This window comes from Aspergillus multicolor, assembly GCF_047715735.1.
Source record: "Aspergillus multicolor strain CBS 133.54 unplaced genomic scaffold BDW74scaffold_39, whole genome shotgun sequence".
Taxonomy (NCBI): domain Eukaryota; kingdom Fungi; phylum Ascomycota; class Eurotiomycetes; order Eurotiales; family Aspergillaceae; genus Aspergillus; species Aspergillus multicolor.
In genome coordinates, this window is record NW_027395990.1 from 1 (window position 1) to 27,732 (window position 27,732).

The following is a 27,732-nucleotide window of genomic DNA, read 5'->3' on the forward strand; positions in this document are numbered from 1 at the left end:
GGGTGTCAATACTCATTTAAACTAAACAGTCCCTCAGGTTCCATTTGAGCCATTTCGCGGGTGAATAGCGTATCACGAGCCCGAAACACCAACTGACCCATCATAGTAGATTGCATCGTCAATCATCGAGCTGATATATCTCCATTTCTTGTTGTGCCGAAATCTAGCGTAGACAAACGGGCCTCTTTTATAAGCGAGCGGACGATTGCACAATATGCGTGCGAAATGGGGAGCAGCTCACTCCCGAATTCTCGTCTCTCACAATACAAATTATAATCAACAAGACAACACTTGAGAATATGGTCGAATTTCCAGTCTTTATGATGAGGGGTCTCAGGTGTTCGTTCCAGCCAGAGGCTCGATGGGAGTCGGGTAGGCGTGATATGCCCCAGGGCGATACTCACTGTGAGAATTCAACGGTCAGTTTATGGGCGTTGGAGAGTGGTTTACCAAAGATTATCGATGACAGAGATACTTACTGACATGGTCGGGGCACTCGTGGTGCTCCGGGCAACCCCATGCCTCGCTGTTTCTGGTGACGGAGAGTGCTTGCAGAAGGATTTCCCATCGGACATTGCTCAAACAGACCTGCTCTGGCTCTGGATCTAGACCGTCCAGTTTAGCGAAAACACACCAAGAGGGGAAGTAGGCCACATTCTGCAGGTGTTTGCTTCCAGGGTTCTCTAGCAGTTTCGACGTGACTGGCGCAGTTGGCAGCAGCTCGAAATATTAGTAGTAGGCACGGGTACTTCTGACTCACAGCGAGTCATCTATGATGAGATCTCTTCGAATTGAACTGTATCGGAGTTGTATTCCTGGCTGGAACTTATCGCCGGGTCATGACTAGTCAACCAGAACGAAGTCCGCGGTGACAGGAAAACTTTAAAAATAGCTCCAAGAGCCTGGGTTCTGCTCAGATGCAATGTATAGTAATACAGAAAGGAACATTTACTGGGCATATGCCTGACGGGTGTCTAATAATGAAGGAGTCTGAATGTTAGAAATGCAAGCTTTTTCTCGCGGTAGATGAGCTTTACAGGATGATTGATATTTCCCCAGCATCTGGACAGGATGGTCCCAGTATGTGCTATAGATTCCTTTCCAACGCCAAAGCGACGCGATCGTGGTCAGAGATCCCTGTATGGTTTCTGTCCAGATTCCTCCATAAACTCAATTTTTGTCCTGGACTTCTTCTTCTCCGTACAGTGCCCCATCATGAACCACCAGCCTGAACATGTGTTGTATCTCTGAAACAAGACCCGGTGTAAGGGTGAGCGCGACCGGTTCAATGCAAGGAAGGGAATCGTCTTTTAGCCATTTGTAAAACGCCGGACCATAGTACCTTGGAAACTCTATCACCAGCCGAGATTATCTTGGGAAGCATATCTCCAAAGTTTTGAGAGACGGCGGAAAGCTGATCACATCCGTTGGTTCAAAATCAACAGTCTCATCTAGGAATATGTTGACGCCTGCTGTCAGATGCTCGAGCGCGGCGAAGGGGCGAAGGTCTGTAGGCACGTCTTGGTTGAAATTGAAACTCCTCAGGTCTATATTCAACGTGACCAAAGTGCTTGCATGTTGCTTGATCAACGCGAGAAAGTCTTGATGAGTTGTTGAAGACTCTTCATCGTACTCTTTGTCGGAATCTGATATTCTACCAGCGAAGTACAGTTGACGTAAAGTTTTACGGACACTGAGCAAGCCCAGCAAGGTCTCCTCGCTAACCTCGCAAAGCCCGAATGCCAAAGTATCCAGCAATGCGCACTGTATCTTCTCTTCGCTTTTGTACTCGATGCGTTGGCCCTCACCGGTGAGGATTAGATACTTAGGCTTCGTAGACGAGCAAGTAGAGGGTTCAAGACAGAAGCATCCTCAGTCCACACTCAAGACCTGAGGCTATGGACCTTACCGCTTATAGCGGGTTGCCTGTCAAGCAGGTCGATGAACTCCTCAACGTTGAATGATAAGTTGATCTTTCGGAAGAGGAATGGGGTGACGAGAGAATGCAGGAGGCGGGATACGAGTGAAAGTGAGCGTAAGTCGTGCGTAGCTTTGCGCTCTTGGTAGAAGGAAAAATCAGGCCGAGGGGTGTCGGAAAATGTGGGCTCGATCCAAGAAATAATCTCGGAAAGTATCTCAACCGGTAGACTCAGAAGCCTTGAAGATTTCTGACAGTGGTCCATCTTCACGGTGTTAAGAGGAGGGTTGGAGTTGGTCAGGGAGAAGATGGCAGAGAACACAATCTGGAGAGAGAGAGAGGGAGGGAGAGAGAGAGAGAGAGAGAGAGAGAGAGAGAGAGAGAGAGAGAGAGAGAAATGAAGGTAAATAAGCTTGCTCTCAGTTGTTCCAGACCCGCTCACCTAGGCACTCCAGTTTGTTTTGAGGGCCAACGTGCTCAAGTATGTATCTCACATTGCCAGTGGACAGAATATCAGCGAGCCCTCGTTTATAGGGAACATTTCGCAGAGAGCTGACACTTTCAAGTTCACCAACCATGACTAACTTTCTGCGAGCAGTGTAGATACACAACCTGAAACAGGCACTTGGAACAGCGGCAGTCTTTGCGAAGAAGACACATTGAGAAAAAATACCGACCTATAGGCATCTATAAAAGGAGAATCTTCAACTGACCGCAGCCTGGACATTTTACATGTATAATGTTTGAGAATATAGATTTGACGTTCAACCAAGACTCAAGCTCTTAGAAAGCGAGGTCAATCATAGCACTGCCCTGTTTCAACTTGATTATATTTACGCCGCTCAGTTTGAGTAAGCTATAGTAATAAGATTATACTTAGTACTTCGTATCTAAGTATATCTTCAGCCCAGGGTACATGAAACTGCGGGGTTCTATACAGGGTATGATATAGAATCGTGGAGGGCGCCCAATCGCATCAAACCGACATTGTCCGCATTTCCATTTCTCTTGCATTCTAAGCCTTCTATACCATGCGCATGTAGGCTCAATGGAACTCTTTTTTGAGGGCTAACAACGATCCCAACCCCAAATACTCTTTGTGCTCAAGTAGCAACTGAGTTGCTGCGAGTATAGGAGATGAACATGTTTTATTGCTCCTGTGTGTTATGATCATACAGCTGAAAATGAACAATCTAAGCAGGGGTACGTACCTACCGCAGGACACAGCACACTAAAATGGTTCCCAGTATCCATCTCTACCCTGGCCAATCCCGTAACATGCATTACCAGATATCCCGACTCTAGAGTCACAGCCCCCAGGCCTCCATGTCCACCGGAGTCGTCCGACGCCCCGACGTACGCGGCCCGCGGGCCCTCCGATCCGAACGCCGAATCCAAAGTCCAGAGTCCAGACTACATCGTCTCCAACACGGAAATATCAGCCAGATTCAGCCATGCCCGGAGCCCACCTGGACTGGGTCTGCCCTGGTCTAGTCCCGTTCCTGAAGCCATGTGGATCTGGGCAGTTCCTGTTCCTGAATCCCGACGCAGTCGACCCACTACCTTGCTCCAACCTCTCCAAGGCAGGGGTCACAAAGTCAGAGTCAGATAGAGAGGTACGGAGTACGTGTGTGCGTAGTCTTGGTCAAGAAGGTAGCCGTACATAAAGATTGACATTCAGCAGCCTGACATAGAAAGGGCGAGTCAGTTGTGTACCGGCCGGTACGCCTCAAGCAAGAGTACAAGTTCGTTGCCTGACTCGCCGCGAGACGCGAGTCATGTCACTCAGCTTGCGTTCATCAAAGTCTGGCTGTCGATTTGCCGTTGCCGGTGTGATTAGGGAGACGGTTGGTTTTGGCTCCAGAGCTTGAACGTATGTCCTCCGTACTTTGTAGTAGTCTAGACATCTAGTGCCTAGCAACGTGCTATAAATGTGGGTACTGTTAGTGGGTGAGCCCGGCACCAGTAGACTGGTAGTAGTGGTCTTTAGATACTCTGCAGGCGCACCCAAGTGGGTAACTCTATGAAGTTAGGGCTCGGGGGCCAGTCTGCATCAGCAACGTACGTCTGATGTACACTGGACTAGTGCTTTGTAGGACGCTCAGGATCTGTGCTGAGTATCCAGGAATGGAAGATACTAGTAGCGGATCTAGATCTGCAGGGTGCTGACCTACATGGATTCATTTGATTCGTATTCTTTTCACCATGCTCTAGAGTAGAGAACGTACAGGTGGTGTACGCTATTGATCATTTCGAGTCCGAGGTCGACCCTGGCCTGGAAGATATTAGTAGTGCTGGTCGCCTCGACTGTTGAACACGCATCATTTGGCGATTCAGGGTATGGTACGCCCCCTGGCCTTGTGAATCAAGACTCATGCCAATCAATTCTTGCATTCAGTGAGCAGAGATAAGGTACCGAATCGGTCCGGCACATCCTGCCAACTGACACATGTGATCCATAGATAATGGCGTACCTTCCAATAGCCCCATCTTCTCAGTGTAACGAGAAAAGCCGAGAAATAGCCGAGTTAGTTATCAATTCGTGGCCAGGGTGGAGGACCGAAAGCATCCCTGTATATAAGCGGAAACGCACTCAATAGTGTGTGTCTCCGTACATATCCGAGTACCAAGTTCGAGTCCAGGGCCGCGCATCAAATGAGAAAGAAGAGGCTGGAGATTTTCCTCATTGGCGGCTTGCTTATTCATTAATTCCCGTTGTCCTTGTCTAGCCTAGCTTGCGCACGGGGCTTCGAGCACGGTAGTTAGTCTGCTGGCTAAGGCGGGCAGACCTACAAGCTAGGTGCTTTGACGCTTGAACGCCGTTGCCCAGAAAACAAGAGTCTACTATACCCCGTAACTCGCAAACGCCGTCGGTTTTCGTTGGCACTAGTACTTTAGTACAGTGGTTGGGGTATCGGGCAAGCCTAAACGGTCGAACTTGAGGCTTTTAGCCGTGCAGCGGTAGACCAGGGTACGTACCTCAGCCAGTGTAACTCGACTCCGGGGTAGATTTGTTTATGCGCTTCAGTGAGCTTGGTCCCCATACGACCCTAATAACCCCAACCCAACGGTCCCACCTGCTGGTTCGATCCTCGTGGACCGGAATACTTCCGAGAGAGTACCTGCAGGACCAGTCCAGGTAGTGCTGCTACTCTGTTCAGAGTATCTACTCCGCAAACTTAGAGAATAGATGCATTTTCCACCTGAAAGGTGAGTTCACTATTGCGTAATCAAGCGATCGGCAGGACTCTGCTCCTTTCACTGCGGAGGTAGCAACAGTTAGTCGATGGTTGGCTGAGGTGGCCTTGTGGGATAGTTTTCGGAGACTGACAATGCTGATGCTCCGTGAGTGGTTGGATGCCGGCTTTCCTTGAAAGGCGCCGTGAGATGAGTCGCAGGCGTTAGCTTAGCGCAGTGTAACAAAGTTTTATGGGGATGGATCGATGGTCCGTATCTGATTGAGTCACTGGACACTCTTCCGAAGTGAGGCGCGTTCTTTATGGAACGGCCCCCCGCCCCCCGCAGCACGGATCCATCGTGTTTGTTCGCGACATTAGTGAGTGATCACTGGTCACCATATAAAAGGTTTTTAAATGCGTCGTCATCAGCTTCCAGGGCTTCCTGCGAGCCGTTGGAGGCGAAAGGGGCTGGTTGGCTGGGTTTAGGGGTACGGTATATGAGCAAGGATGATATGATCGACAACTAACAAGCGGATGTGTGCCAGATTGATTCAAGTGACAATTTGCGCCGTCAGCAAAGCAAAACAAGGGTCATGTTTATGATCGCCAGGTCAGAGGATCTGGCAGAGAATATTAGCGCTACCCGCGGGAAATATTATCCTGCGCAGAAGGAGCAATCGGCGCAACCGCATTTGGCCTGCAGCTCGCAGGCTTCTCGGTGCTCAGAGGTATAGAATCAAGGCAAAGCGTCGCCCAGCTAGCGGACAATATAAGTACTCTTGCCTCACGATCGGGCCGAGACAGGATTGGCCTGTGGCGCATAGTCTAAAGCTCCTGTAAGCTGACCGGATTCTTAGCAGCGCGCAAGTGCCGTGATTCGCAGGCGGGCCAATTCTGGGGCACTCGGCCGCAAATTAATCGACAACGGTCATGCAATCATGGGTCCAATAGCCAGCAACCAAGAAGCGCCGGTGCACGCAAGAAAGGCAGTTCCGGGAGATGCGCTGCCGGGCTTCTCGGTGCGTGCAGCAAAAAAACAGTCGTGCGGGCTATCCCACCCGCGATTATCCTGATTGCGTAATTTCGGGGCTCCAGATTATCTCGGAGACGCAGATGGTTTGCTTGGGGATGGCAATGAAGACGCCGGGATGGGTGTGATAAAGCTGCATGGACCAGTGCCTGGAACGGATGGAGAATGATGGCCGGCGAGTGTCTCAAGGAGGAACTCCAAGTGGTCAAAACACGTGTGACAGCCGGGATGATTGTCGTCGATGGGCTCCGAGATGAATTGAGTCGAGTCAGTAGCTGGAGCTGGCGCTGGAGAGCAGACGATGGCAATGCCGGTCGCTGAGCACAGACTCCATTTCATCTCGGAGCAATACACTAGCAGTTGGGGCCTTGGCGACAATTTATATTATCTGCAGAGCTTCCGTTATATTGTTAATGGGCTGGCAGAGGAATAGACGAGGTCAAGGCGCTCAAGCATTCGAGCATCTCCTGATTTTCGCCTGATCTTCCCGCCGCCGGGGGGCAACAAGGCCAAATAACGAGAGAAAGGATAAGGTCCAAGCTCCTCGACTAAACTGGACACATGCTGCAGGCCTGCACTGGGGACATGTGATGCTGCCTGTGCGAGAGTCTAGATCAGGCTTGCGACGGCTAAAGAAAGAAGAAACAAAGAAGGCTCGTCAGTCATTATCGTAGGATTCAACCGTCTAGAAATCCCAATCCTGAATCCAAACGCCAGACAAATGGGTTCCGTCCGTCTAAGGCAAAAGTAAACTCCCAATTGTTCCTTCCAGCAACAACAGTCGTATGTAATAAAACACAGTCGAAGAAAAGCAGACGATCAAGCAGTTTATAGCGAACAGAGGTATCATAGCGATAATAACAGTCAAAAACCAGAGCAGCGGCTTGTTTCGAGTAGAGAAAGGAAGGTCGTCGTGACATCAGCGGGCAGTTGTATACAAGTTGAATAGGGTTTCCGATAGCCCCAAGGCCTGAGGTTGCCTAGCTTTGGCACTGCGGCAACCAATTCATTGAAAGGCAGTTTCGTTGTCAACAGTTGCAAAGCACACACTTCCCCACGACGACAATGAACCGGTCGTGCGGTGAACTAGGACATCGGGCCTCTTTTGGCTCATCGATCGATGTGCGAATGACATGAGAGCTGGGTTGGTTGCAGCTGCTGTAGATGTAGTAATTCTTGTAGTGATTGCACATCGTTGTTGGAAAACTGACGGGCCAGCCAAAATCAGTACGAGCGAGGAGAAGTGGCGGTCGAGCGATTGGTTCACTCTTTCAATGCTAGGTACGATATGGGTATAGATGCAATTGCAGCAGGATTGACGTTAGGTGCAGCGGATGGAAGGTGATACGGCCCAGTTTGAGATGGGAAAATCGAGGATGATGCGCAAATGTACCAGCAGCAAAGAACATTATATACTCATGGAGCCTTGCTGGTGGATTCATGAAGAGAAGTGGTCCAACTTGTAACTGCCATCATCAAGGATTATAGTAGGGTCCGGGTCCGTCACAAGCCAGGTGCAGTCTGCCAGGGTTACTCGACAGGGGAGCTGGAAAAAAAAGGCAGGATCGAAAACTGATTGGCTTTTTTTCCTGCTTCCGGGTGCTATTATTCGGGAATGTCTATTATTATTCTCAGTCGACTATTTGTCCCAAGTAGTCCAAGGTTAAATATCAGGGATTGATGGAGATTTCATCCCGAGCCAACCACAGCAAGGGAAAGAGCCCATCCAGTAGCCTAGCATCATGGATGTCATGTTCCGAGCCATCGGCTCCGAAGTCGAGCGGTACCGCGGCTTCGTTGGAGGTTGCAGCTGTGAAAAAGAAGGGTGGAACTCAGGGGGCCCACTTGGATAGCTTCAGTTTTGTTTTCATGGGTCCATCCGTTTCGGCTCGATCGGTTTGAGAATATTTATGGGTGATCGACGTGACGCCGTCCCTCAAAAGCCGTTGACGCAGTCTAAGCCTTTATCGGCACGTGGCGCTAGCTGGGATCTTATGCAGAAATCAATAGTCAGTTGGCTTAACTCTGAGACTTGACGATGTACGGAGTACTGTGCTGTCGGAACTGCGCTGGACGCAAAGCCGAAATCGGAATAGTAGCGGTCCAATGGAATAGTTCCACTGTAATCGTAATGCTTCGTAAGGTTAATATATGTGGAAAATTCGTACGTGCCGGTAGATTCGGCAGTTGTAACCACCAGCCTGCAGTCCCCGCAGCATAAACTTTGGCATAGGCCAGGGTTTCTCCTGCGGGACAAGGGATGAGAGCTAGGTATATGCTCCATCTCACGACTACTAGATGATATGTTATCAGCAATATCCTTCGGAAGAACACCAATTGGCCGCGGCCATTTTAATTCCGGCTCTTATAACTGGATCTTCGCACTTACGTATTCCGTCTACCATGCGGGCGCTGGACCATGCTCGAGATATACAATAATACCCTATCTTGCCTTAGCCAAGCACCGCGCCCAGTCAAAGCAGCTTGAACTCACTTGGCCTAGTCCATACGAGATAGCGTTTTCGAGTTCGTCCCCTGTTTTTGCATATCCTCAACTTTAAGCCACGTCAAGCAACAGACTATACGCAGGTCTTGCTGTCGGGTTGAATCGAAGATTGTGCCCCATAACTGCATGTCTCCGCGCAACTTTTGTACTTGGTCGTCATGGCGTGATCTTTTGAGCAGTGCCGAAACCCTACAGACATCAGACGGCCACTGTCCACTCGTTCGATGGCGGCCCATGGCCCACAATCCATGGCGCCACATCGAGGAAGGACCTCCGCGTCTTAGGTGAACCTTGTTGATTATGCCTCGGACCGTGACTTACGAAGCATGGAGATAGCGTTCACCCGGCTATAGCGTCGGGAAAAGAAGGGGGGAACGTTGCGCCGTGATGGGTATGAGCCATGCAAACTTACACCAAGCAAGCTAATCAAGCCTCATTTTCCGCCAACTGTGCCTGTGTTTGAGCACAATGGGCTAGCAGGTGTTAAGTGCTGGGATCTTCGACAAGAACAACCGCAGCTTTGAGACTTGATTCACTTGAGGAAAAGTCTGTACAGTGGAGATGCTGACTATCGAGAGCTCGTAAAAGGCTGAAACCAAACGAAAACGATAATTGTGTGGCTGGAGGTTTTCGGAAGGATTCTGGAAGGAATTATTCGGAGGATCGAATGCACAGAATCTCGGCGGCTTTCCGAATGGGCATATCTGGCTCGAGGCGCTCAATCCTGGCTGGGCACAGCTTACCTCCTGCTCTTGTAGCTTGAGAGTAAGACAGAACAGTCATCATGCAGGTACCGAACAGAAGAAAGCTGTCAATGGCCGATATAGAGAACTCCACCGGGTTGCATGTGTGGAAGAACTCCGGCGGGCAGAGTAAATACAGTTCCCAAGTCGGTTAGTGGCAGAGTACTCACGCTAGACCTAAAGCAGTAAGATATCAACCAGCCTCGCCCAGCCTCGATCGGCACTAGTGGATCTCGTGATCTGACTTCAAACCGCCGCTGGACCCCTCCCCAGCCTCGTTGAGGCAACTTGTATCATTCTTTTGAAACTCCCCTTCCCTCGATCCTTCGTCGCTTCCCCGCTGTCACTCGCTAAGCGCCTCGCTGCAGTGTGATTCTGCACCCGGCCTATATCCACGTCGCTCACTGCGGCCTCGTTCCTGAATCCTGACCGGAGCGGAGCCCCTATCCAGTCCGCCTCAAAGGCCGAGTCGAATCATCCAACAAGACAACGGAAGTCCAGCGAAAAGGGTCGAACGAAGGCGAGGTACACGCGAACTACCGTCAACATGGGCTTCGGTGACTTTGACGAGATCTGCAAGAGGGCAGCGCTGCCGCTATGTTCTTTGGTTGGTCCCTCGTCCGCGATATCAGGTTCTACCGGAATTATACCGAATTGTTATGCGCGAAATATTGAACTGGCCAATACGATTATCTTCGAGGGCGCTGCATCATTTCTGCATATTATTGCGCTAGGGATGACGGTGATTATGATTCTGCATATCAGATCGAAATTCACCGCTGTGGGTACGTTTGATATTCCCTCCCCTGCGACGGAAGCAGCACTAATCGATCATTCCCCGCATAGGCCGAAAGGAAATCATCACTTTCTTCTACATTTACATGGCGCTTACTGTTATTTCGCTGGTCATCGACGCGGGCGTAGTGCCTCCTCGGAGCGGCCCTTTCCCGTGGTTTGTCGCCGTCCAAAATGGTTTGGCTTCCGCGCTCTGTACAAGTCTGCTCGTCAACGGGTTCGTCGGGTTCCAACTGTATGAAGATGGAACTGTACTTTCTGTCTGGCTGCTCCGGTTTACGTCGACGGTCATGTTCGCCGTGTCCTTCTTGATCTCAATCCTGACATTCAAGTCCTGGGGCGGTCTAAGTCCGACAAATACGCTTGCTCTATTTATCGTTTTGTATATCATTAACGCAATCTGCATCGCTGTCTATCTGATCATGCAGCTTCTACTCGTCCTCAACACCCTCGAGGACCGTTGGCCCCTAGGCCATATCGCATTCGGCTTGTTAGTATTCATCGCGGGACAAGTCATCATGTACGCCTTCGGAGATGTCATCTGCGACAACGTTCAACATTACCTGGATGGCCTGTTTTTCGCGACTTTTTGCAATCTTCTCGCTGTTATGATGGTATACAAGGTACGTAACCTCAATCCTAGCGTCCCGGCGCCTGACTTTACATATGTCTAACACCATTGGTTCTTCTAGTTCTGGGACTACATCACAAAAGAAGATCTTGAATTTTCCGTCGGAATTAAGCCAAACAATTGGGAAGTCAAGGAGCTCCTTCCTGAGGAGGACCGTCGGAATACGGTCTACCAGGATACAAATTCGGAATACGCCGGAAGCATGTATCATCATCGTGCATCGACCTATAACGCTCACGGCTATTAATCGGCATCTTGAGCGCTTCGGCCTGATTTCATCGCATACATCACGCATATTCTTGACATCTTACATACTCTTACGATTACGGGTACTTCTTTCGGAGCGGGATATACTAATCTATTAATCTTTTTGGCTTGGACTATTTCAGGTTTTTGGTCTTCTAATTTGTACTTTATAGCGATTTCAGCGTCCGGTGGTTTTCCTTGTTTTTCGTTTCTCCGCCTCTGCAAATATCCTTCGTCATACTCGTCCTTTCTGGATATCCTTTGCCATCTTCATTTTTCAACCCTCGTCTATTGTATGCATAAGCCAGGATTTAGTGGCGCCCACTTCATCGGCTAATCAAGGTCCTGAAACGCCAAGACAGGGACGGCCGAACGTTAATATCAGCATCAGATAAGGTAGACTACTCCGTACATCATGGAGAATTCGGAGATAAAATACCGTTGATCTTAGTGCTTCACTAATGCCGCATGCTATTATCTTTTCGAATAAGAAACCCAGTGCGCTATATCCACATCTCAATGCCTTCGGAATCGGCCAACTTACGGTATGCAGTTAGAGCTACCCATTCATCATCTCCTCTCAATGGCATAATATAGTAGGCTCTCCATAGCAAAAAAGGTGGAAGCGACCCAGCAGTTCCACTTTGACTGACATAGCCGGGTGGGTACGGGCCTTAAGGCTTGAGTCGCTCTGACGGTGTCACGTCAATACCAGAGGTTCTTGTTCCATCAATCCTAAGCGACGGCGGTTACTGCCGCAAAGGGAAGGACGGCATCATTCCAAGGCACAATCTATTTGTACGGCAGATGAGGGTTATGAATATAGCCGGTCATCAGACCAGATGGTTGTTCACGGACATTGCCGTTCGAAGTCTGGGTCTCCGTATACTGCACCTCGCTATAATGCTGACTCGCGAGTCCTGATAGGTCAGGGAGCTGGAAAAAACCGGCTGAGTTTTCCGCTGAGGTATAGTACCACGTCAACTAGCATAGAGAACGGGAACTGGTCCTAAACCCTGCTGTTGGAGCGTGCTGTAAATGATAGTTGCGCATGGGGCCTCGTGCTTCTGCAGGGTTGGAGATTTCGCAGCCATTTTATTAACCGAGCTAGCGGGTTGGAACGATTAATCGTGCTCGTACTTGTCCCGTTGTACTCCGTACGCAGTACTTTGGTCCTGCGGTGCTGTCGTCGGAGGGCAAATTCGCCCAATAACCTTCGTCAGCCGGCTCCAGTGAGCTGGTAAGAACGCTGATCCCAGCCTGAAGAATCTCTGTCAAGCAAGATCGACAGGCTGACAGGTGCCGCTCAGACAAACCATGCAGAGAGATTCTGCAGAATCAATCAATGATTACGACGTCCTCGTCCGTCCCGCTCTCGGCTTGATTGTGGGCTCGGTCTTGCTCGGGCCGCGGCATGTTTTCCGTTGGTGCATCGTTGAAAACAGCTTGTCCTCGAGCGGTACTGTACCAACCCCTATCCACCGACCTGACCATCGCCGTGCATGCGTGATTTATCAGTTCGTAAAACGCCGGATTCTGCTTCGGTAGAAACATGCAAGTATGGGCCTTGATCTCATCGGTGGCTTTATCATTCACGGCCCTGGTCCACTCCAGCCCCGGCCCCATGCGGTTCGGCTTTTCCTGGCCTTGGCCTTCCTCGTTCTCCGGGAGAGTGCAGAAAGTACGGTGCTTCGAGCGGATGATTCGGGAGCTGAACGATGCTGCTTGACTGCTGCCTGTTTCGTTGACGTTGCTGGTGTTCTCCACCAGGGACGAGGCACCCTTTCCTAGACAAGTGTAAAAGTTCACGCATCTGATTCCTCGGTCCTTGCGCACTTGCGATAGCTGTGAAAGACGTTGTTGAAGCTCGGCCGGCCGTGCTAAGCAGCCTACGAAGACGAGATGCGATGAAACCCAGCCCCAGCTGTCGGTCAACCGCTGTCGCTGGGAGTACATAGCTGCTGCTCCTCCCGCGGCGACAGCACCCGCGGCACCCGCAAACATAGCATACCTTCCCCAGCGCTGCCAAGATGGCGTTGCCGCAGCGTCGTCATTGGCAGCTGGTGGTAACTTTTTGGTATCGTTCGGAGGCGTCGGGGTACCTTTGCTAGCAGTTTTGTTTGCCCCCATACCGAATAGCCCAGCTACCTCAGAGAATGCGTTGTATGTCGACGTTATGCTCTTATAATGCCCTTCGGCACCATAGGAAACCACACCAGGCGCGATTCCCAGGTATGGCGTATCAAATGCAAATACGCCTTGGATATGAGGAAACATGAATGAGCCAGAGTCCGCAATATTTGTGCTGTCGGCGGCTGCTGTCTCCTCCAAACCTGCATCATATTGGTACTGAGAGAAATGAGGGGAAGTCCTCGCCGGTATGGGCTGTTCGGAAGCTAGGAGCAAGAGCGTGTCTGCAGCGACTATGCCACCCATGGAGTGGCCAACAAGAAAGACGTGCACGGATGGATCAACGGTGGGTGAAGCTGTTCCGTTGGCGACTTCTAAATCTATAACCTGGTTCTGCAGCCTATGAGAAGTTAGCTTGTCTCTATAAGCTGACTGAACAATAGGCACTACGGCATACCATTCCCGGAGCGCGCTCACAGATTCTTGCAGACTTCCCCTAGTCTCATACTTGGGGTAGACAAGAGTCGCCACGCTTATGGAGGGAAGCTTGCTGCTAAGGAGAGCCTGTAAGTGTCGCGGAAAGTCGCCAAAGGTGTCATCGCCGCCCTGGATTCGTAGAAAGTTTTGTTAGCAAGGACTCTCTGTAGAATATGATGTCCCACATGCGGAGCACTGGTGGGAATATGCGGGGAAGTTCGAGTCTGTAGCTTGTGCTCATGAAGGAAGCATGAAGCTGCTTACCTTGAATCCATGAATAAACACCAGTAGCAGGGTCTTTTTCATGTTCAATGAGATGGGCCTGTAGCTGGACCAGATATTTTGATGTTCTTGTTGGTTACAGGGAAGCACATTGAAGAAGATCCCCACCACAGCGCAGCCTACGTCACTGGTCAAGGCACGTGATACCAACTATATACAATTCCTACCTTTGATAGGTGATTGTGTCTACATTAAATAACTGTATAAGTCAAGTGCTTCATAATATCTGAGATTGGCTATGAGCCCAACTATATTCCCTAGAAGTTAAATACGAGAAAGAACAGAGGGTCTTTCGAGCACAATTCTATACCGTACGGTAGTGCCAGATAAAGTCAACGCCTGCCCGGTACTCTGTATTCTATTTGATTGCAACGTAGATCATAAGAAAGAGACTTATTGTGTATAGAACAAACTATTTACCCCATAAAGTGCAGAATATCCACGATGATCTGCTTCTATGACCTGCTCCCACATCCTCGGCATCTTCCCTTCTCCACTTCCGCGACAACCGAAGTCCAGACCAGATATTTGCTTTTTTATATCGGTCAACCCTAAGTTCAGGACTTCTACTTTTACCCATTACTGCCTTCGCTTCCTTGCCCTCAAGTCTTATAAGTAGTTAACCATGTCTCCCAAAGAATTCTACAACGTTGTCCGACTGGTGCCCAAACCAGGCAAATTCCACACGGTATATACTCCCCAATCACCTTGTTCACATTATCAATGTCACTAACAAGCTCCAAAGGTCGCCGAAGCGTTCAAGACCCTCTCAAAATACGTCGAGGAGAACGAACCCAAGACTCAGATCTACTTTGCGGTCCAGCCGCAGAAATCCGAGGAACTGGTCATTGTTGAGAAGTGAGCAGCCTCCCTTTCGTCTACTCTAATCTTCCTATGGGTTAGGTCTGGAATAAAACATGTGCTAATCAAAAGCTTGCAGGTACACCGACGCCCAGAATCTCAAGGAGCATGCCTCCACGCCGGCGTTCAAGCAGTTCTCTAAGGCTATTGGCGGATTGTTAGCCGAGACGCCTGAGCTTAAGAGGGCTGATTTTCTGTCTGGGTTTGAGGGGAGGGCTAAGCTTTGATAGGGCTCTTTTGCCTCTGGGGTAGTCTGGAGAAGTGGGGTTGAGGCTTAAATGACGGAATGTATATATATACTTGCGCTGGCTTCCAGTAATACTGTGCATGATGTAGACCAATTGCGCATATATTGATAACAATATAGCCTGGAGCAAGACAAATGCTGATGTAATGGAACATGGCCGCAGTTGCAAAAACCTAAACAGTGCTGAATGTTTGTGAGAATAAGACATTTGGTTGCATCAATGAAGCTTCCCACTGTTTATGGGCAATCCAAAGAGGAAAGCAAGAACGAACGCCAGCCGTCTAACCAATAAGACTCGTCATTAGGAGCAGAGAGCGTACAAGTACAGACATGAATATATGAAACAAATATAAAATCGTGGTATGAGAAACCCGCCCAACCACAAGAGAAACAAACATGCTATACAAAAACCAACAACCATCTATCCTTTATGCTGGAATTCAAAAGTAACAGATTAAAATCACTTTTGCTTCTCCTTCTTCTCCTCGCTCTTCTGTTCTTGCTCCTGCTCACTCTGCACACCCTCAACACCAGCCTTCTGCTGCGGTGAGGTTGACCCGGACTCAGAGTCTGATCCGGCGTCAGTGTGATGCTTCTCGTATAGCGAGCGGTGCTGCTTCTTTAGGCGCTGTTCCTCAGCAGCAACCATATCCTTCCACAGATCTCCTCCCTCTTCACCCTTCGGCGCCTCGGCGTCCACCGGCAGGCCCGCGGCGATCTTCTTAGCATCAAGCTCTTTCCTGACTCGCCTCCGCTCGGAGATCTCAAACGCAGCACTGGCAATCAGCACGGCAAGGGTGGCGCCCTGCGCATAAACACGAGCTTGGACGAGCTTCTGCGGGCCCGAGAGGTAGGGGTTGCGTCCAACAATGGCGAAACTGCCAACCATTGACGCCACCCACGTCGAGAAGACGATGGTGTAGCGCTCCTCCCTAGCCCAGGCAAGAGCGCGGTCGGAGAAGCTCAGCCCGCGCAGTCCCTCTTCGCGGAGGCGCTCCTCACGGTTCTCATACCATTGTCGGCTCTGGTTCTGGGAAGCTTCGAAGGCGCGCGAGGAGCGGTCGGCGCCAATGATACCGACGAAGGTTCCGGAGGAAGTGACAAGGAAAGCTTTCATGGGCAGTGTGAGGTTGCGGATTGTGTGGTAGCGGCGGGATGCGGCCAAAACACCAGCATAGCCACCGACAAGACCAAGGACTGTGCCAATAGAGCCTCCTTTGAGGACCTGGCTGTAATTACGAGTTAGCAACGGGGTCTTCGTCTTGCGCTATTTAGAGTTTCATTGCAACCGCGCTGAGCTGTGGTGGCGTGGTGTCGAGCTTACCTGTAGTGGGCATCTTCTTCTTCCTTGGTGAGGAGCTTCATGGTGAATGTGGTGTATGTACAGAGGGATTGATGAGTATGTATAAGCTGTAGGGCTGAGCACAGAATCGGGATCTGGACAATTGAAGACTTTTATAAAGAGGAGGGTGAAAGAATTTTGATGTGCAGATGACGCGAGAAGGAAGTTATCGGAGGGAGCAGAGCCCGGTGACGTCTAGCTAACGGCGGGATCTGTGCCGGCGGGCCAAACTCGGGCTCTGCCCCAGTCGTACGATCACCGACCAAACACCGCTACGGTACCGTCTTTCTAGCCGCCTGAGCTAATGATAACTAATCCATTATTCAGTCGACTGTTCGCGCTTTTGCTTATTATAGATCATAGATTGATACAGAAAGTTCCCTCCCCCGAGCGCCCGATCCGTGGCAAATAATAGCAAATACAGAACTAAAGCTACGAGGCTACAAGCATTCGAGCCGAGAGCCGATAAGGAAACTAAACTACCGCCGCGAGCCTTGCCCCTTCGTCGCAGCGATTTGTCGCGCGCGCATCTTCCGGAATCGATCTTCACCACTGGCTCCCAGCGGTCGCGCAAACTTGCTCTCTTGCACCATCGTAGGTCGTGGGACGACGGTGTAGCTGGTATGTGAAATCTCGGCACGCGCACGGTTCGCCAGGCGCGGAGGAAGGAGCTCGCGTGCGCGCGCTTCAGCAGCGCTATCTTGAACGGACTTGACGCGCGAGGTGATTTTACTATATTCAGTCAGAAACGAAAGCGCAAGTCGGGGAGGGACCAGAAACAACAGAAGGGGAACATACGTAGGATCGAATTCGGCTTCTTGGTACACTCGCTTGGAGTAGTCGTCGCTGCGCTGGAGAATGGGCCGTGTCCACTCAGCTAGCAGTCGCTCGGCCATGCGCTTGATGCCCGGCTCTGGACGTTTGCTCCGCGTATAGAACACCACAACCTTGCCGACGCCACTGGCGATTAAAGTTTCTTTGTTAATCGGCAGCTTGCCCAATGCGGTCAGCAGGTCGCGCTGGATGTTGTAGGCGGGAAGAGATCCATCGTCTAGCGGTTCGAGGAAGAACTTTACTGCCTCTAGCAGGTTGATTTCGGGATCGACCAGGCTGTTGACGTATTGGTTGCGGTTGAGAAGCGAGACGACTTCCGGAAGCATCTTGAGCTTGTGCATGGCCGGTTTGCCTTCGCGCCGGTTTATGGCGTCCATCTGCGCTGCATGCGTCATGCGTTTGCGCATATCCTCGATCTCAGCATCTGCCATTTGTTCCAAGTCCTATGCAAATTAGCCGCCGTAGCGCCAGCAATGGCCTCGAACATAAACATACAATGCCATCTTGCTTCCTAGCCCTCCTCTTAGTAGGTTTCTTCATCGCCTCGTCCATAGCACGATCAAGAGCTCTCCGCCGACCTATACACCATTAGCACGCCCTAACCATAGCTATCACGTCGCCAAACATACGGGTAGCAGGATCAAGCGTCTCCTCATCCTCCTCAACGGCCGCTTTCTTAGGCTTCCTTCGCCTCCCACCAGCCTCTTGGTCACTCCCACCTTCGTCCTCCTCCGCATACCGTCGGCTTTTCTTCCGCCTACCCTCTTTCTTCCGTCTCGACGCGCTCTCCTCTTCCGTCCTCTTCCTCTTATGTCGCCCAATAAGCTTTAAGTTCTCCTCGTCAATATCCAGCTGCGGACGATCTTCGATATCCACATTCTCCGGGTCGAAGTCCTCGAACTGCGCCTCGTCTACTTCTGAGAGAATTGATTCATCGTCTGAGTCGCCGAGGTCATTCTGGGTGAGTCCTTCGTTCTGATTTGTGTTCTCGTTCTCATTCTCGTTGTCGACGGCCGGTTTGGCGTCGTTGTCATCGGCATCTGCGTCGTCGCCGCCTGCGCCTGGAGTCGGCGGCTGCACTGTTTCTTCGGCGTTCTGCTCGGTCTCGACCTCGGGTTCAATGGGAGACGTCGTTGTCGTGGTTTTCAGCTCTGGGCTGGCAGACATGATGGATGTGTTGTATCAAGATATGTGAAGATGCGATGAAAGGGGAGAGTGAGAGTAGTTGCACCGTCAAACGGCCAAGTAATGATCAGGACCAGCCTCCAAGTTCAATCCACGTAACAAAAGAGAAGTGAAGTAGGGCCAAGAAATACACGACGAAGAAGCAAAATGAGATCGAAATGAGGCGATATAGCCGAGAAATAGCAGTGGCAGGAGAGAGTGAAAGAGACCGGATGAGAATGAAGCTGGGCGGCGATGAGCGGCAGAATCTGCCCGGCCTGACTTTTCGTTCAGAGAGCTGATCTTCGCGCGAGTCAACAACACCTTCGTTAACGTTATAGATTTCTTCAGCTTCGTTTTCAGGCTCAGAGGATATTTCAAGATGTTTGCTCCCCGTATGTGCGCTCCCAGCTCTTAGTTTGCTGGATAACCAAGCTAACTGATTCTTTTCACAGCCCAGGAAACTAAGGAAGACATCAAGGTAGATCCCAGGAGACGTTCCGACCTCGAACAGCGTCGCATTGCATAGCTTCTCTGGAACAACACTGACTTGTCCTATTACAGGCTGGCGAGGCTCAGGCCAATCAGACCGTCCGCATGGCTATTACCGGAGGAGTCCTCCTGTACCTCTGTACGTCCACCGCCATATCATGAACATGATATTGAGCTAACTAAATGATGCCCATAGCTCCCTTCGCCATCGACTTCGTCAAGAAGTTCCTCTAATCACATCGCCTCCCACTTACGGAGTACCCGCCATACATATAATATAATATGCCAACGGGTTGAACGCAACTGAGCATTCCGGCGCAATTGAGATTTTGGAGCCTGGCCGTTCAGGAATGATGTATTATTATTGTACACTGGTATTTGATTTTCTTTTATAGTGATATGATTTGTGAAACTTTCCCAATAGCATGACAGTCAAATGACATAACTCCATGCTCCGAATAATGTACCTTGCGTCAACCGTAACCAAACCAAAAGCACTATAGACGAAGCTGGTGCGGAGGAGTGTAAAATAGTAGGAAGAGTGATGGTAAGCGCGACATCTAACTAGAAGACTTCGTCGCCTCTTCGAAGTCCTTCTTTACGGACTCCAATTCCTTCTGTAGGTACTGAATCTGGGCGTGGTAGTCGTCCAATACCTGCAAAGTAGATGTAAGTAACCTAGAAAGCAGCAAACACTGAAGGTGAAAGTTACCTTCTTAGCCTTCTTCATCGTCTCCTCATCCAACTCATCCTCCCCCTTTGCACCAGTAGACCCAGCCCGTTCCAGCTCCGCCTGTAGCCGTGTCGAGTGCTCTCGGATAGCTAGCATACGTGCCCAAATCTCCTCGCTACGACCGCTAAGCGTCGGGTCAAACACAGAGGTTTCCAGCTGCGCAAGCTTCTTCTTCAGCTCCTCCTCAGCCTCGTCCATCGCGTATCCTCGGTTGCGCAGAACCTGGGTCTTGGCAGCAAGCGCTAGGCACCGTTTGCTAAGGACGATGTGTTTCCGGCGGGAATCAGCAATCTTGACGGAGATCTTTAGGTCGTGGCGCGAGAGCAGCTCCGTGAGGCAGTTATTGATCTCATGCAGGCGCGCCTGCATCATAGTTAAAAAGTCCTTTTGGCGCTGGGCGCGCTTGCCGAGTTCCCAGAATCCGCGGACCAGCACGGGAACGTAGTCAGAGCCTGGTCGTTTCCTCAGAGCTTCCTCCCATTTTGTTTCGTCGTCTTGCGCCCCGGGTTGGTAGAATGGTGCATGTTCTTCGCCGACGCTGTTGTATAAATACGTCCGGAATGGAGAGTTGCGGTTGAAATGATCCCATTTCTCTTTCACGATAGTCATCTGCATTGGAACGGTTCGGTGTACGCCCGTCACCGCGCGGCCCGGAGACCACAGACTCGACCCTTGAGGCTGTGTCGACTGGCCGAGTTGCGGTTGTTGCTGCTGTCCCTGCTGCTGAGCACCCCCAAGTAAAGAGCCGCCGCCAAAGATACCCTGCTGTTGCTGAGGTTGCTGCTGTTGTGTCTGGCCCAACCCTCCAAAAAGGCTTGTTTGTGGCTGAGACTGCTGCTGAGTTTGTTGTTGTCCACCTCCCAAGGTACCGCCGAACAGACTCCCCGTCGGCTTTTGCGGCCCTTGCCCGCTTCCCAACGGCCCTCCGAACAATCCACCTGTAGTAGACGCTTGCTGCGGCTGCTGCTGCGTTTGCCCGAAGAGCGACGGCTTCTGCTGCGTCGTTGAGCCGAATAAACTACCGGTCTGCTGAGGCTGTGATGGTGCGGTCGACGTTCCAAAAGCACTCTGTTGTGTCCCTGTATTTGAAGCGGCGCCGAAGGGGCTCGATTTGGCCGTGTTCGAAAACAGGCTGAGCGAGTTGCCGGTCTGTTGGCCTCCGAAGAGCGACATCTCGAAGGTATATCAGGGCTGCGCTAAGAGATGTTTGTCAAATCAATGGATCGTAGGTACGTCGATAACGAAAGGTCGCGCTGCGCTGCGGTAGAAGAGGTTGAGGTCGAGAGCTGGTCGAAAAAATTTATGAACAAAGCACAGCACGTAACTTCTCCTGGTCGTTCTATGTCCAACCGCAATGTCTAAGCGCCGCACCAGCCGAAGACAATAGTTTAATCGCAGCAGCTCGCAATGTAGGCAATTTTCTAGCTTTGACCGCCAGAATCAATATCAATTCCCATCGGCAGCTGTTGTGTTTTGGCAGATGTCACGTGAAGCTTTCTGCCAGTAGCTAATATATCGACACCTCAGGCTGAAAATAGTCCCGTGATCACAAGCCCGACAGCAGCAAACAGCAACCAATCAGCAGACAGCAAAAACCGACTGTCCCAATTCCCGCTCCGTCCGGTAACTGAGGTTAACCCGCCATATTGGAAGCTCCCTAGCCTGCACTATCTATTTATACAGTCAATTGAACGCGCGCATCGCATCAATCACTGCTCATAATGTCGCGCCGGGAGCCTCAGTACGTCCCCCCGCTCTTCAATCCCTCCCCAATCCTGAGGAGACGTTGTCCCCTCCGCCCGCGCATCTGTCTAACAGCGGCATCACAGGTTCAACCAACAAAACCTCTATGACCCCACGCCTATGCCCGATGGCATCCCCAAGGTGGCCGAGATTGGTGCGACTTCTGCGCCGCTGACCAGCGCCGCTTACTTCATTGGAGACCGGTGCAAGGCGTTCAACGATGACTACATGAAGTGCAAGGACGAGTCAAAAGCAGGAGAGCTGGAGTGCTTGAAGGAGGGGCGGAAGGTCACCCGCTGTGCGGCTAGTGTGTATGTTCTATCGCCGTCATGTTTCCGTTTTGACGAGGCTGGGGAAAAGGCTAGGCCAGCGGGATGAACGGATAGGATGCTAATGAGCCACCGGGTAGTATCAAGGACATCAACACGCACTGCCTACAACAGTTCAACACCCACTGGCAGTGCCTCGAAAACAACAACCACCGGCTGTGGGAGTGTCGCAAGCAGGAGATGGATTTGAACAAGTGTGTTTTTGACAAGCTGGTGCGTTTCTTCGGCCATATACTACTATCATGGCTACGACTCTCTGCTGTTACTGCTCGAGGCCGGAACCTAACTACCTGCAACAGGGCCTCAAGAAGACCATCCCCGGCGCCCCCGAGAACCAGACCCCCGTGCATCTCCGACCCAAGCAGCTGTACGCTTCTTTCCCCGGTCCGCAATATTAATCAGCCAACAACTACAAATCAACCGTTTTGTCATACATCTATTAGAGAAAATGAATGCAGTGCCAACGGTTCTTGCGGGTCTCTGTCTCCTGTGTCTTTAGTTTCGTTATCAGTGTCGCCATGGTCTGGATTTGATCGGGATGTATTTGTGTACATATTAGCATCAGGAATGTCGTTATTTTATGTTTGAGAGTCCATGCAAGCTGGCATGTGAACACTGCAGTACAGTGTAGTGCCTAAGTCAGACCGGGTATCCGTATCTATGCTAGAATACAGGAGTATACCTCTACCCAACACCACTGACATATGAGATGGATATGAAAGAGTGAGTGAACCCTGATAGACACTAGGTGTACCAGGAAATGATATGAGAGACCAGAGAACCTGAAACACAAAATCCAAGTAAGTAGGGGAAGGAGCCCTCTACCCATTTAATATATACCAGAACAGAAGATATTACTATGCATAGGGTGAGACTCACGGATGGATAAACGAATCAGCCGCGAAAAAAAAAAAAAAAAAACGAAAGATAAGAAAAGACTCAAGGAGATATATATACTTTCCTTACACCCCTCAAGGCCCTCAGCCCTACCAATCGCGCCTTCACAACGGACCATCCAGCTTTGAGCTGCTCCTCGAGCCGCCGGTCCCGACGCAACCGCATCCAGATCAATAACATTCCTAGGATAGCCAAGTCCCAGATAACTTGTCGGAGGGTTACCCAGACCAGCCATCGGAGCCAGGCCCAGATGCCGGACCTTCGACGGGCTGCGAGAGCGCGTGCTTCTATTTGCTCGCGGGCAGCGGCAATCTCGGCGGTCATCTTTGTCAAGGCCTGCTCGACTCTGCGGCGCCATCGCCGGCTGTCAACGTCGTCTTTATTCTGTTGCATTAGCATGCCTCCTGGACGGGAAAGTTCGTTCGTTGGGGTTAAATGGTGGTCTTTACCGTTATGGTTGCGTTTGCGATTGCGTTTCCGACTTTGAGTGTCATCCGGGATGCGATCTGTGTATGATTGTTGGTTATGGTCGTCCTCGTCGATGAGGTCGCCTGCTTCGGCTCCAGCTTCCTCATCATCTTCGTATAGGTTGGCCTGGGCCTCCGCGTATTCTTCCTCCTCTTCATCTTCGTCTAGATTTTTGTCCTCATCGTCGTTTGCTTGGTCCAGCCCTCGTTCCCGATCGTAGTTCATCCGCGCCGCACGCCGTTGGTAGACGCCATCGGGCTGACTGACAGGACTCAATACACGGAGCCTGGAGTCTCCTCGTGAAGTGGAATCCATGTACTGATACTCTGGATTCTGCGCCATTTGCGCGCTTATACTCCCATACGGCGACTGTGGCTGCGGAATCGGAGGAAACCCAGTGGACTGTACAGGGCTCGAAGTAGACGACGAAGATATATTCGACTTAACCTGATCCCATACAAACTCGAGTTCAGCGACGAGCTCGCGCGCCTCCGCCGTCTGCGAAGCGTAGGTGTGCATCGTTTCGACAAGGGTTGTGATATACCGTCGTTTGGCCTCGGTGCGGGAAAGACTCCTTTGAGAGAACCAGGCGTCCCTACATCTGGTTAACATGCAGCCCTCAGCCATAAGGTGCATGGACGACGTACCACTTCTCGCATTCCATATAAACATCAGCCGTATTTCCGACCGGCCGGTCCATTACCCCTTCAACGTCCCCCTCTAGAATCCACGTCAGTTCTTATTTCTCAACATCCAGTGCTGAAGATATCTAAGTCCAAGTCTTACCCATGCTCTGTTTGTATAGTCCATAAAGTTTGAGCCGCTCCGCAGCAGGCGGCCTCGCGGTACCGGTCCGAGGGATACGCTTGACGGTGTTGAGGGCATGGACAAATACTCGATCTGTAGGAACATGTTAGTCAGATCCCATAAACCGGTAGCCCTGGACAGCAGATTCAGAGAGATTGACGCACCCACAGAGTCCGACATCGCGATTTAGGAAGAATCGGGGTTGAGCTCGTGCTTCATCAGAGCTGAATTGCGCATCGATATGGGCGGGACACCGTCATGGATATTTGAAGGCGACAGCAAGCCCGATAATATGTTAACGAGTGGTAACAACAAATGTTCAACGTATATTGGCCATATAGGCCCTGTCAAGTTGATCGGGCTGCAATGAGCTTCCCCGGATTGCGTTGCGTGGTTCGGCGGAGACAGAGGGGAAGCGATCCACGCGTCTATCGTCAGAGATAAAGAATTGATCCGTCTAATCTGGGTATGAAACTCTGGCGAGAGCAGGAATCAAACTCTGGTCCAACTGTGAGAAGCGTTAAGAGAGGTGTGATGACTGATTGACTGCGGTAGTGTTGTTGATTGTCCGGGGGAGTTGGTCGCTCGACCAGTTGGACCGCGGTTCTCGGAGACGCTGCTGCCCTTCTCCATCCCCCTGTGATTGCCCTCTTCCGAGTCAACTTCAGCACTTTTACTTTATACTCCGAAAATCACAGGCACATTACTTAACTCAAGCATCTACAGCAGAACTACTCTTTTGTCAATCAGTACATATCTCATAACTCAATCATGAGCCTTGCTATTGCTTCTCCACGGCTCCCGAACCCGAACCCGAACCCGCCCGCTCCGGATCAACAACAGGCTTCTCCGGTACCACTCCAGGCGTATCCTGGAGCTGCTCCGTCGGAATTGGTGGGCCCTTGAAGTGCTTTCGCGCATAAGCGAAGTACCATGTTACACTAATCGCCGCGAAACCCGCAAACACAACGCTAGCATAGTTCATCGAGGTCGCATCAACAGGCAGCGAAACTGGCATACAACAGATCACCACGGCTAGACAAATCCACAAGATGGTTACAATGTTGATGGCGTATCCAAACCGGCCGAGCGAGAAGCTGGAATGCTTGACGGCCTGACGACCGCGAAGCACGGAGATGAGAACCGGCAGAGCGTATGAGGCGGATAGGCAAATCGTTGCCACACCTGTGAATGCATTGAAGGCTGCGCTTGAGCCGAAGTAGATCAGACCGAGAAGGCAGATGACTGTCGTGGAGAGGATGATTGCCCACACGGGAACATCCAATCTCTTGTTGACTCTTCTCCAGAGCCGAAAGCCCGGAATGGCGCCGTCCCGCGCAAAAGCGTATGTGCATCGGCTGGCAGCTGTCAAGGAGCCGATACCCGCGAACATTAGGATACCTAGGATAAGGAAGAGCAGACCAAACCCCCCTCCTGCCGAGCCGGTGGCGGTCTTGAATACTAGCCCAATGGGCTGTCCGCTCGCGACATCGAGCAGCGTTTTGATATCCGGCAGCACGAACAAGATTGGAATCAAGTATATCAGACCAGTCAAGCCCGCCGCCACGACAGACAGGACAATAGCTTTAGGGACCTCACGATGTGGGTTCTGCACTTCTTCACACATGGCTGCCACCATTCCATACCCAGTGAGTGTATAAGCAGCCTGCTGCAGTCCAACGAAAAACGCCCAACCGGACGGCCTATACTTTATTAGTGGCCACCTCATAATACTCAAGGAATTGGCTAGAACCTACCAACCACTCTCACTCGCATCAAAATGTCCAAACACAAACTTCCCGTTTCTCCTATCATCGGCCATACTCAACAAAACAACCAGGATAACAATCACACTGCCACCGGTCCAAAAGATACAAACCTTGTTAATGAGGTCCAACCACCTCGATGCGAAGATATTGACAAGCGCACAAACCCCAATGACAGCCCAGAACATGAGAATCGTCTGCCACGCAGTAGCCACAAAATCATCGTTCCACAGTGAAATCGCACTAAGTATCAACTGCCCTCCGCTGAACGTGATACTTAGCGTCACCGTCCAGTTCCCCACGAGCGTCAGCCACCCGTCTATGAAACTCATCATCGGTGCCCATTCCTTCGTCGGTAGCATTGCGCTCCAGTAGTATACGCCACCCGCGGTTGGATAAACAGCGCAGATTTCGGCGAGCGATGATGCAATGGCGATGGAGATGAGGGTCACGAAGACCCAACCCCAGATTATGGAGACGGATTGCCCATCTGTGAGTGTAATGTAGAGCGTTGTGCTGAGGCCGAAAGGCGCGGCCATAATTGCAAACGAACTATCCTCGCCATAGCATTAGCTTATTGTACTGGCGCTTTGAGGGAGAGGGCGAAATACAGTCCGAGGATACTCATCATGCTGAGATTGCGGGGGAGTTCGCTCTTGTAGCCCATACGAGCCAATGCCTCATCGGCGCTGGCATCGACGGACGATTGGCGCATGGCGGGCATGCTGAATCTTCGAGATGAAAGGTATTACAGCATGAATCAGCTGCAAAGTAAACAATTCGCAGCTCTTCAGGAGTTCAGAAGAAGGTAAAGTAAAACAGCGGGGAATGAGCTGGAGGATACGAAATGCGGAATGCGGAGGCGGGATGAGAACCGGAGTTTAAGCTGGAGCTGAAGAGGGGAAGCCAGACGAGCTACCTATGATTCATGATGCGGGCGGGACTGGGACTGCGAGCGTCATTCCCTTCCAAAGCAGGCGAACCTCCTGATTATCAAGGAAAGAGAAAAGGCGAGGAAAGCCTGCGACGTCGTATCCGGTCTCGGGCGCGTTTCGGCATTGGTCACGAATTGGCGGTTCAGATAACGAAGGAAGATAAAAAGATAAAATGGAGTTGGGTGATGGGTCATGCGATGATATATTATCGCGTTGTATTAATATCCTCATCTGCTAAGTAAATCTTGGATCCCTGATAAGCACATGGCCCGCAGCCCGCTGCACCTGCTCCGTACGGCGCCTCAGACTGCAGCCTCGGAGATATGACGACTTGGAGAGAGATATGTGGGCCGCACGCATTCTGAACCATGGTGCTTTCTCAACATTAATCGGACATCATCTACGTATACTATGGCAGGGGTCCGTATTTTAAGTAGAATCAAATATATATTCATTTATTCATTCGTAGTTATCGTTTCCGACATACATCACGGCGAATTGTCACTAGCAAGTGACGGCTGCCACATCTATCAATCGTTCACGTCCCCAGCGAGACTGCTGCAACATGCCGGTTCCTTTGTGGACGAAGATGAGCGCCAATATTGAAGAGAAAGGGAGGGGAGGGGAGGGGAGGTGCGAGCTTGGTGGGTAAGCCAAAGGGAGACATGGGGGAGGGCGACAGGAGTGTTGTAGGGGAAACAGCCAAGTAGGTAGGCATAGGTGCGTGGGAATTCGGGGGGTATCAAAAGGGAAAATATATGGCACAGGAGACAAGTATTTATCTTCCTCTAGAACAGAGAAACGTAAGATTTTGTCTTACATTATCTCTGCTTTTGCTTTTGGTTGTTCTTTGTTTCGGCGTCGGTGAGGGAAGGCGAGAGGAACATGGTCGATATCGAAAATATAAACCGAAAAGGTCGACAGTAGGACCCAGTCTCCAAGTGAGTTTGTGCAGAGGCAGACACTTCGGCGGACAGATGTATAAAAGCGCCGGGTTATCGTGCGGTATTGTTTGTCGGGTGGAAAGCCTCAAGAGCGTGGCTGCCCTCATCCCGGCTACCCGTCCCCCGTGCTGCCCAATCTCGAGGTTCGGCTTTATGCAAAGCGAAGGGAACATAGCAAAATGAACGCGGGAGGTAAAGCAAGTCCCCGCGCTGGATAATAACCGTCCAGCTAG

At 50.9% G+C, this 27,732-nt stretch overlaps 10 protein-coding genes across 10 annotated transcripts; 3 read left to right on the forward strand and 7 right to left on the reverse strand.

Moving 5' to 3' along the window:
- Nucleotides 1-1,368: 1,368 nt before the first annotated feature.
- On the reverse strand, nt 1,369-2,183 carry BDW74DRAFT_182822 (uncharacterized protein; the record flags this gene model as incomplete). The annotated part of the gene is made up of 2 exons (XM_073730359.1): nt 1,369-1,830; nt 1,905-2,183. 2 exons carry the CDS (start codon nt 2,181-2,183, stop codon nt 1,369-1,371), a joined length of 741 nt encoding a protein of 246 aa, XP_073578998.1.
- A 7,493-nt stretch (nt 2,184-9,676) lies between these two features.
- BDW74DRAFT_95880 (chitin synthase export chaperone) lies at nt 9,677-11,470 on the forward strand. The gene is made up of 3 exons (XM_073734163.1): nt 9,677-10,161; nt 10,223-10,794; nt 10,864-11,470. The coding sequence occupies exons 1-3, from the start codon at nt 9,924-9,926 to the stop codon at nt 11,047-11,049; spliced, it is 996 nt and encodes a 331-aa protein (XP_073578999.1). The 5' UTR covers nt 9,677-9,923; the 3' UTR covers nt 11,050-11,470.
- Nucleotides 11,471-12,223: 753 nt separating this feature from the next.
- BDW74DRAFT_95888 (esterase/lipase family protein) lies at nt 12,224-13,992 on the reverse strand. The gene is made up of 3 exons (XM_073734164.1): nt 13,920-13,992; nt 13,636-13,784; nt 12,224-13,578 (listed from the first exon to the last, which is right to left on the reverse strand). The coding sequence occupies exons 1-3, from the start codon at nt 13,959-13,961 to the stop codon at nt 12,387-12,389; spliced, it is 1,383 nt and encodes a 460-aa protein (XP_073579000.1). The 5' UTR covers nt 13,962-13,992; the 3' UTR covers nt 12,224-12,386.
- A 570-nt stretch (nt 13,993-14,562) lies between these two features.
- Nucleotides 14,563-15,025, forward strand: BDW74DRAFT_182825 (putative quinol monooxygenase; the record flags this gene model as incomplete). The annotated part of the gene is made up of 3 exons (XM_073730360.1): nt 14,563-14,625; nt 14,683-14,795; nt 14,878-15,025. The coding sequence occupies 3 exons, from the start codon at nt 14,563-14,565 to the stop codon at nt 15,023-15,025; spliced, it is 324 nt and encodes a 107-aa protein (XP_073579001.1).
- Nucleotides 15,026-15,505: 480 nt separating this feature from the next.
- On the reverse strand, nt 15,506-16,410 carry BDW74DRAFT_170868 (HIG1 domain-containing protein; the record flags this gene model as incomplete). Its single annotated transcript, XM_073727226.1, has 2 exons — nt 15,506-16,274; nt 16,370-16,410. The coding sequence occupies 2 exons, from the start codon at nt 16,408-16,410 to the stop codon at nt 15,506-15,508; spliced, it is 810 nt and encodes a 269-aa protein (XP_073579002.1).
- Nucleotides 16,411-16,688: 278 nt separating this feature from the next.
- Nucleotides 16,689-18,724, reverse strand: BDW74DRAFT_162003 (transcription factor SPN1). Its single transcript, XM_073725874.1, has 4 exons — nt 17,851-18,724; nt 17,717-17,799; nt 17,186-17,664; nt 16,689-17,119 (listed from the first exon to the last, which is right to left on the reverse strand). Exons 1-4 carry the CDS (start codon nt 18,386-18,388, stop codon nt 16,867-16,869), a joined length of 1,353 nt encoding a protein of 450 aa, XP_073579003.1. The 5' UTR covers nt 18,389-18,724; the 3' UTR covers nt 16,689-16,866.
- A 188-nt stretch (nt 18,725-18,912) lies between these two features.
- Nucleotides 18,913-21,025, reverse strand: BDW74DRAFT_95932 (putative nucleoporin). Its single transcript, XM_073734165.1, has 2 exons — nt 19,590-21,025; nt 18,913-19,533 (listed from the first exon to the last, which is right to left on the reverse strand). The coding sequence occupies exons 1-2, from the start codon at nt 20,781-20,783 to the stop codon at nt 19,438-19,440; spliced, it is 1,290 nt and encodes a 429-aa protein (XP_073579004.1). The 5' UTR covers nt 20,784-21,025; the 3' UTR covers nt 18,913-19,437.
- Nucleotides 21,026-21,213: 188 nt separating this feature from the next.
- Nucleotides 21,214-22,602, forward strand: BDW74DRAFT_162008 (coiled-coil-helix-coiled-coil-helix domain-containing protein). The gene is made up of 4 exons (XM_073725875.1): nt 21,214-21,351; nt 21,440-21,664; nt 21,763-21,895; nt 21,982-22,602. The coding sequence occupies exons 1-4, from the start codon at nt 21,332-21,334 to the stop codon at nt 22,078-22,080; spliced, it is 477 nt and encodes a 158-aa protein (XP_073579005.1). The 5' UTR covers nt 21,214-21,331; the 3' UTR covers nt 22,081-22,602.
- A 19-nt stretch (nt 22,603-22,621) lies between these two features.
- On the reverse strand, nt 22,622-24,034 carry BDW74DRAFT_182831 (acyl-CoA-binding domain-containing protein; the record flags this gene model as incomplete). The annotated part of the gene is made up of 4 exons (XM_073730361.1): nt 22,622-23,642; nt 23,695-23,767; nt 23,834-23,947; nt 24,019-24,034. The coding sequence occupies 4 exons, from the start codon at nt 24,032-24,034 to the stop codon at nt 22,622-22,624; spliced, it is 1,224 nt and encodes a 407-aa protein (XP_073579006.1).
- A 477-nt stretch (nt 24,035-24,511) lies between these two features.
- BDW74DRAFT_162011 (putative GABA permease) lies at nt 24,512-26,656 on the reverse strand. Its single transcript, XM_073725876.1, has 3 exons — nt 26,232-26,656; nt 25,612-26,172; nt 24,512-25,557 (listed from the first exon to the last, which is right to left on the reverse strand). The coding sequence occupies exons 1-3, from the start codon at nt 26,342-26,344 to the stop codon at nt 24,636-24,638; spliced, it is 1,596 nt and encodes a 531-aa protein (XP_073579007.1). The 5' UTR covers nt 26,345-26,656; the 3' UTR covers nt 24,512-24,635.
- Nucleotides 26,657-27,732: the final 1,076 nt, after the last annotated feature.

Bases quoted from the DNA above. Each gene is read 5' to 3' on its own strand.
- BDW74DRAFT_95880 (XM_073734163.1), top strand. From the start codon at position 9,924: ATGGGCTTCGGTGACTTTGACGAGATCTGCAAGAGGGCAGCGCTGCCG. The intron at 10,162-10,222 runs GTACGTTTGATA...TTCCCCGCATAG, and splicing joins ATCGAAATTCACCGCTGTGG to GCCGAAAGGAAATCATCACT. The intron at 10,795-10,863 runs GTACGTAACCTC...TGGTTCTTCTAG, and splicing joins CTGTTATGATGGTATACAAG to TTCTGGGACTACATCACAAA.
- BDW74DRAFT_95888 (XM_073734164.1), bottom strand. From the start codon at position 13,961: ATGAAAAAGACCCTGCTACTGGTGTTTATTCATGGATTCAAG. The intron at 13,785-13,919 runs GTAAGCAGCTTC...CTACGAATCCAG, and splicing joins TGTTTATTCATGGATTCAAG to GGCGGCGATGACACCTTTGG. The intron at 13,579-13,635 runs GTATGCCGTAGT...AACTTCTCATAG, and splicing joins GTGAGCGCGCTCCGGGAATG to GCTGCAGAACCAGGTTATAG.
- BDW74DRAFT_162003 (XM_073725874.1), bottom strand. From the start codon at position 18,388: ATGTCTGCCAGCCCAGAGCTGAAAACCACGACAACGACGTCTCCCATT. The intron at 17,665-17,716 runs GTATGTTTATGT...TAATTTGCATAG, and splicing joins CTAGGAAGCAAGATGGCATT to GACTTGGAACAAATGGCAGA. The intron at 17,120-17,185 runs GTATGTTCCCCT...GACTGAATATAG, and splicing joins GAAGCCGAATTCGATCCTAC to TAAAATCACCTCGCGCGTCA.
- BDW74DRAFT_95932 (XM_073734165.1), bottom strand. From the start codon at position 20,783: ATGTCGCTCTTCGGAGGCCAACAGACCGGCAACTCGCTCAGCCTGTTT. The intron at 19,534-19,589 runs GTAACTTTCACC...TCTACTTTGCAG, and splicing joins CGATGAAGAAGGCTAAGAAG to GTATTGGACGACTACCACGC.
- BDW74DRAFT_162008 (XM_073725875.1), top strand. From the start codon at position 21,332: ATGTCGCGCCGGGAGCCTCA. The intron at 21,665-21,762 runs GTATGTTCTATC...GCCACCGGGTAG, and splicing joins ACCCGCTGTGCGGCTAGTGT to TATCAAGGACATCAACACGC. The intron at 21,896-21,981 runs GTGCGTTTCTTC...TACCTGCAACAG, and splicing joins AGTGTGTTTTTGACAAGCTG to GGCCTCAAGAAGACCATCCC.
- BDW74DRAFT_162011 (XM_073725876.1), bottom strand. From the start codon at position 26,344: ATGCCCGCCATGCGCCAATCGTCCGTCGATGCCAGCGCCGATGAGGCA. The intron at 26,173-26,231 runs GTATTTCGCCCT...TGGCGAGGATAG, and splicing joins ATGATGAGTATCCTCGGACT to TTCGTTTGCAATTATGGCCG. The intron at 25,558-25,611 runs GTAGGTTCTAGC...AATAAAGTATAG, and splicing joins GATGCGAGTGAGAGTGGTTG to GCCGTCCGGTTGGGCGTTTT.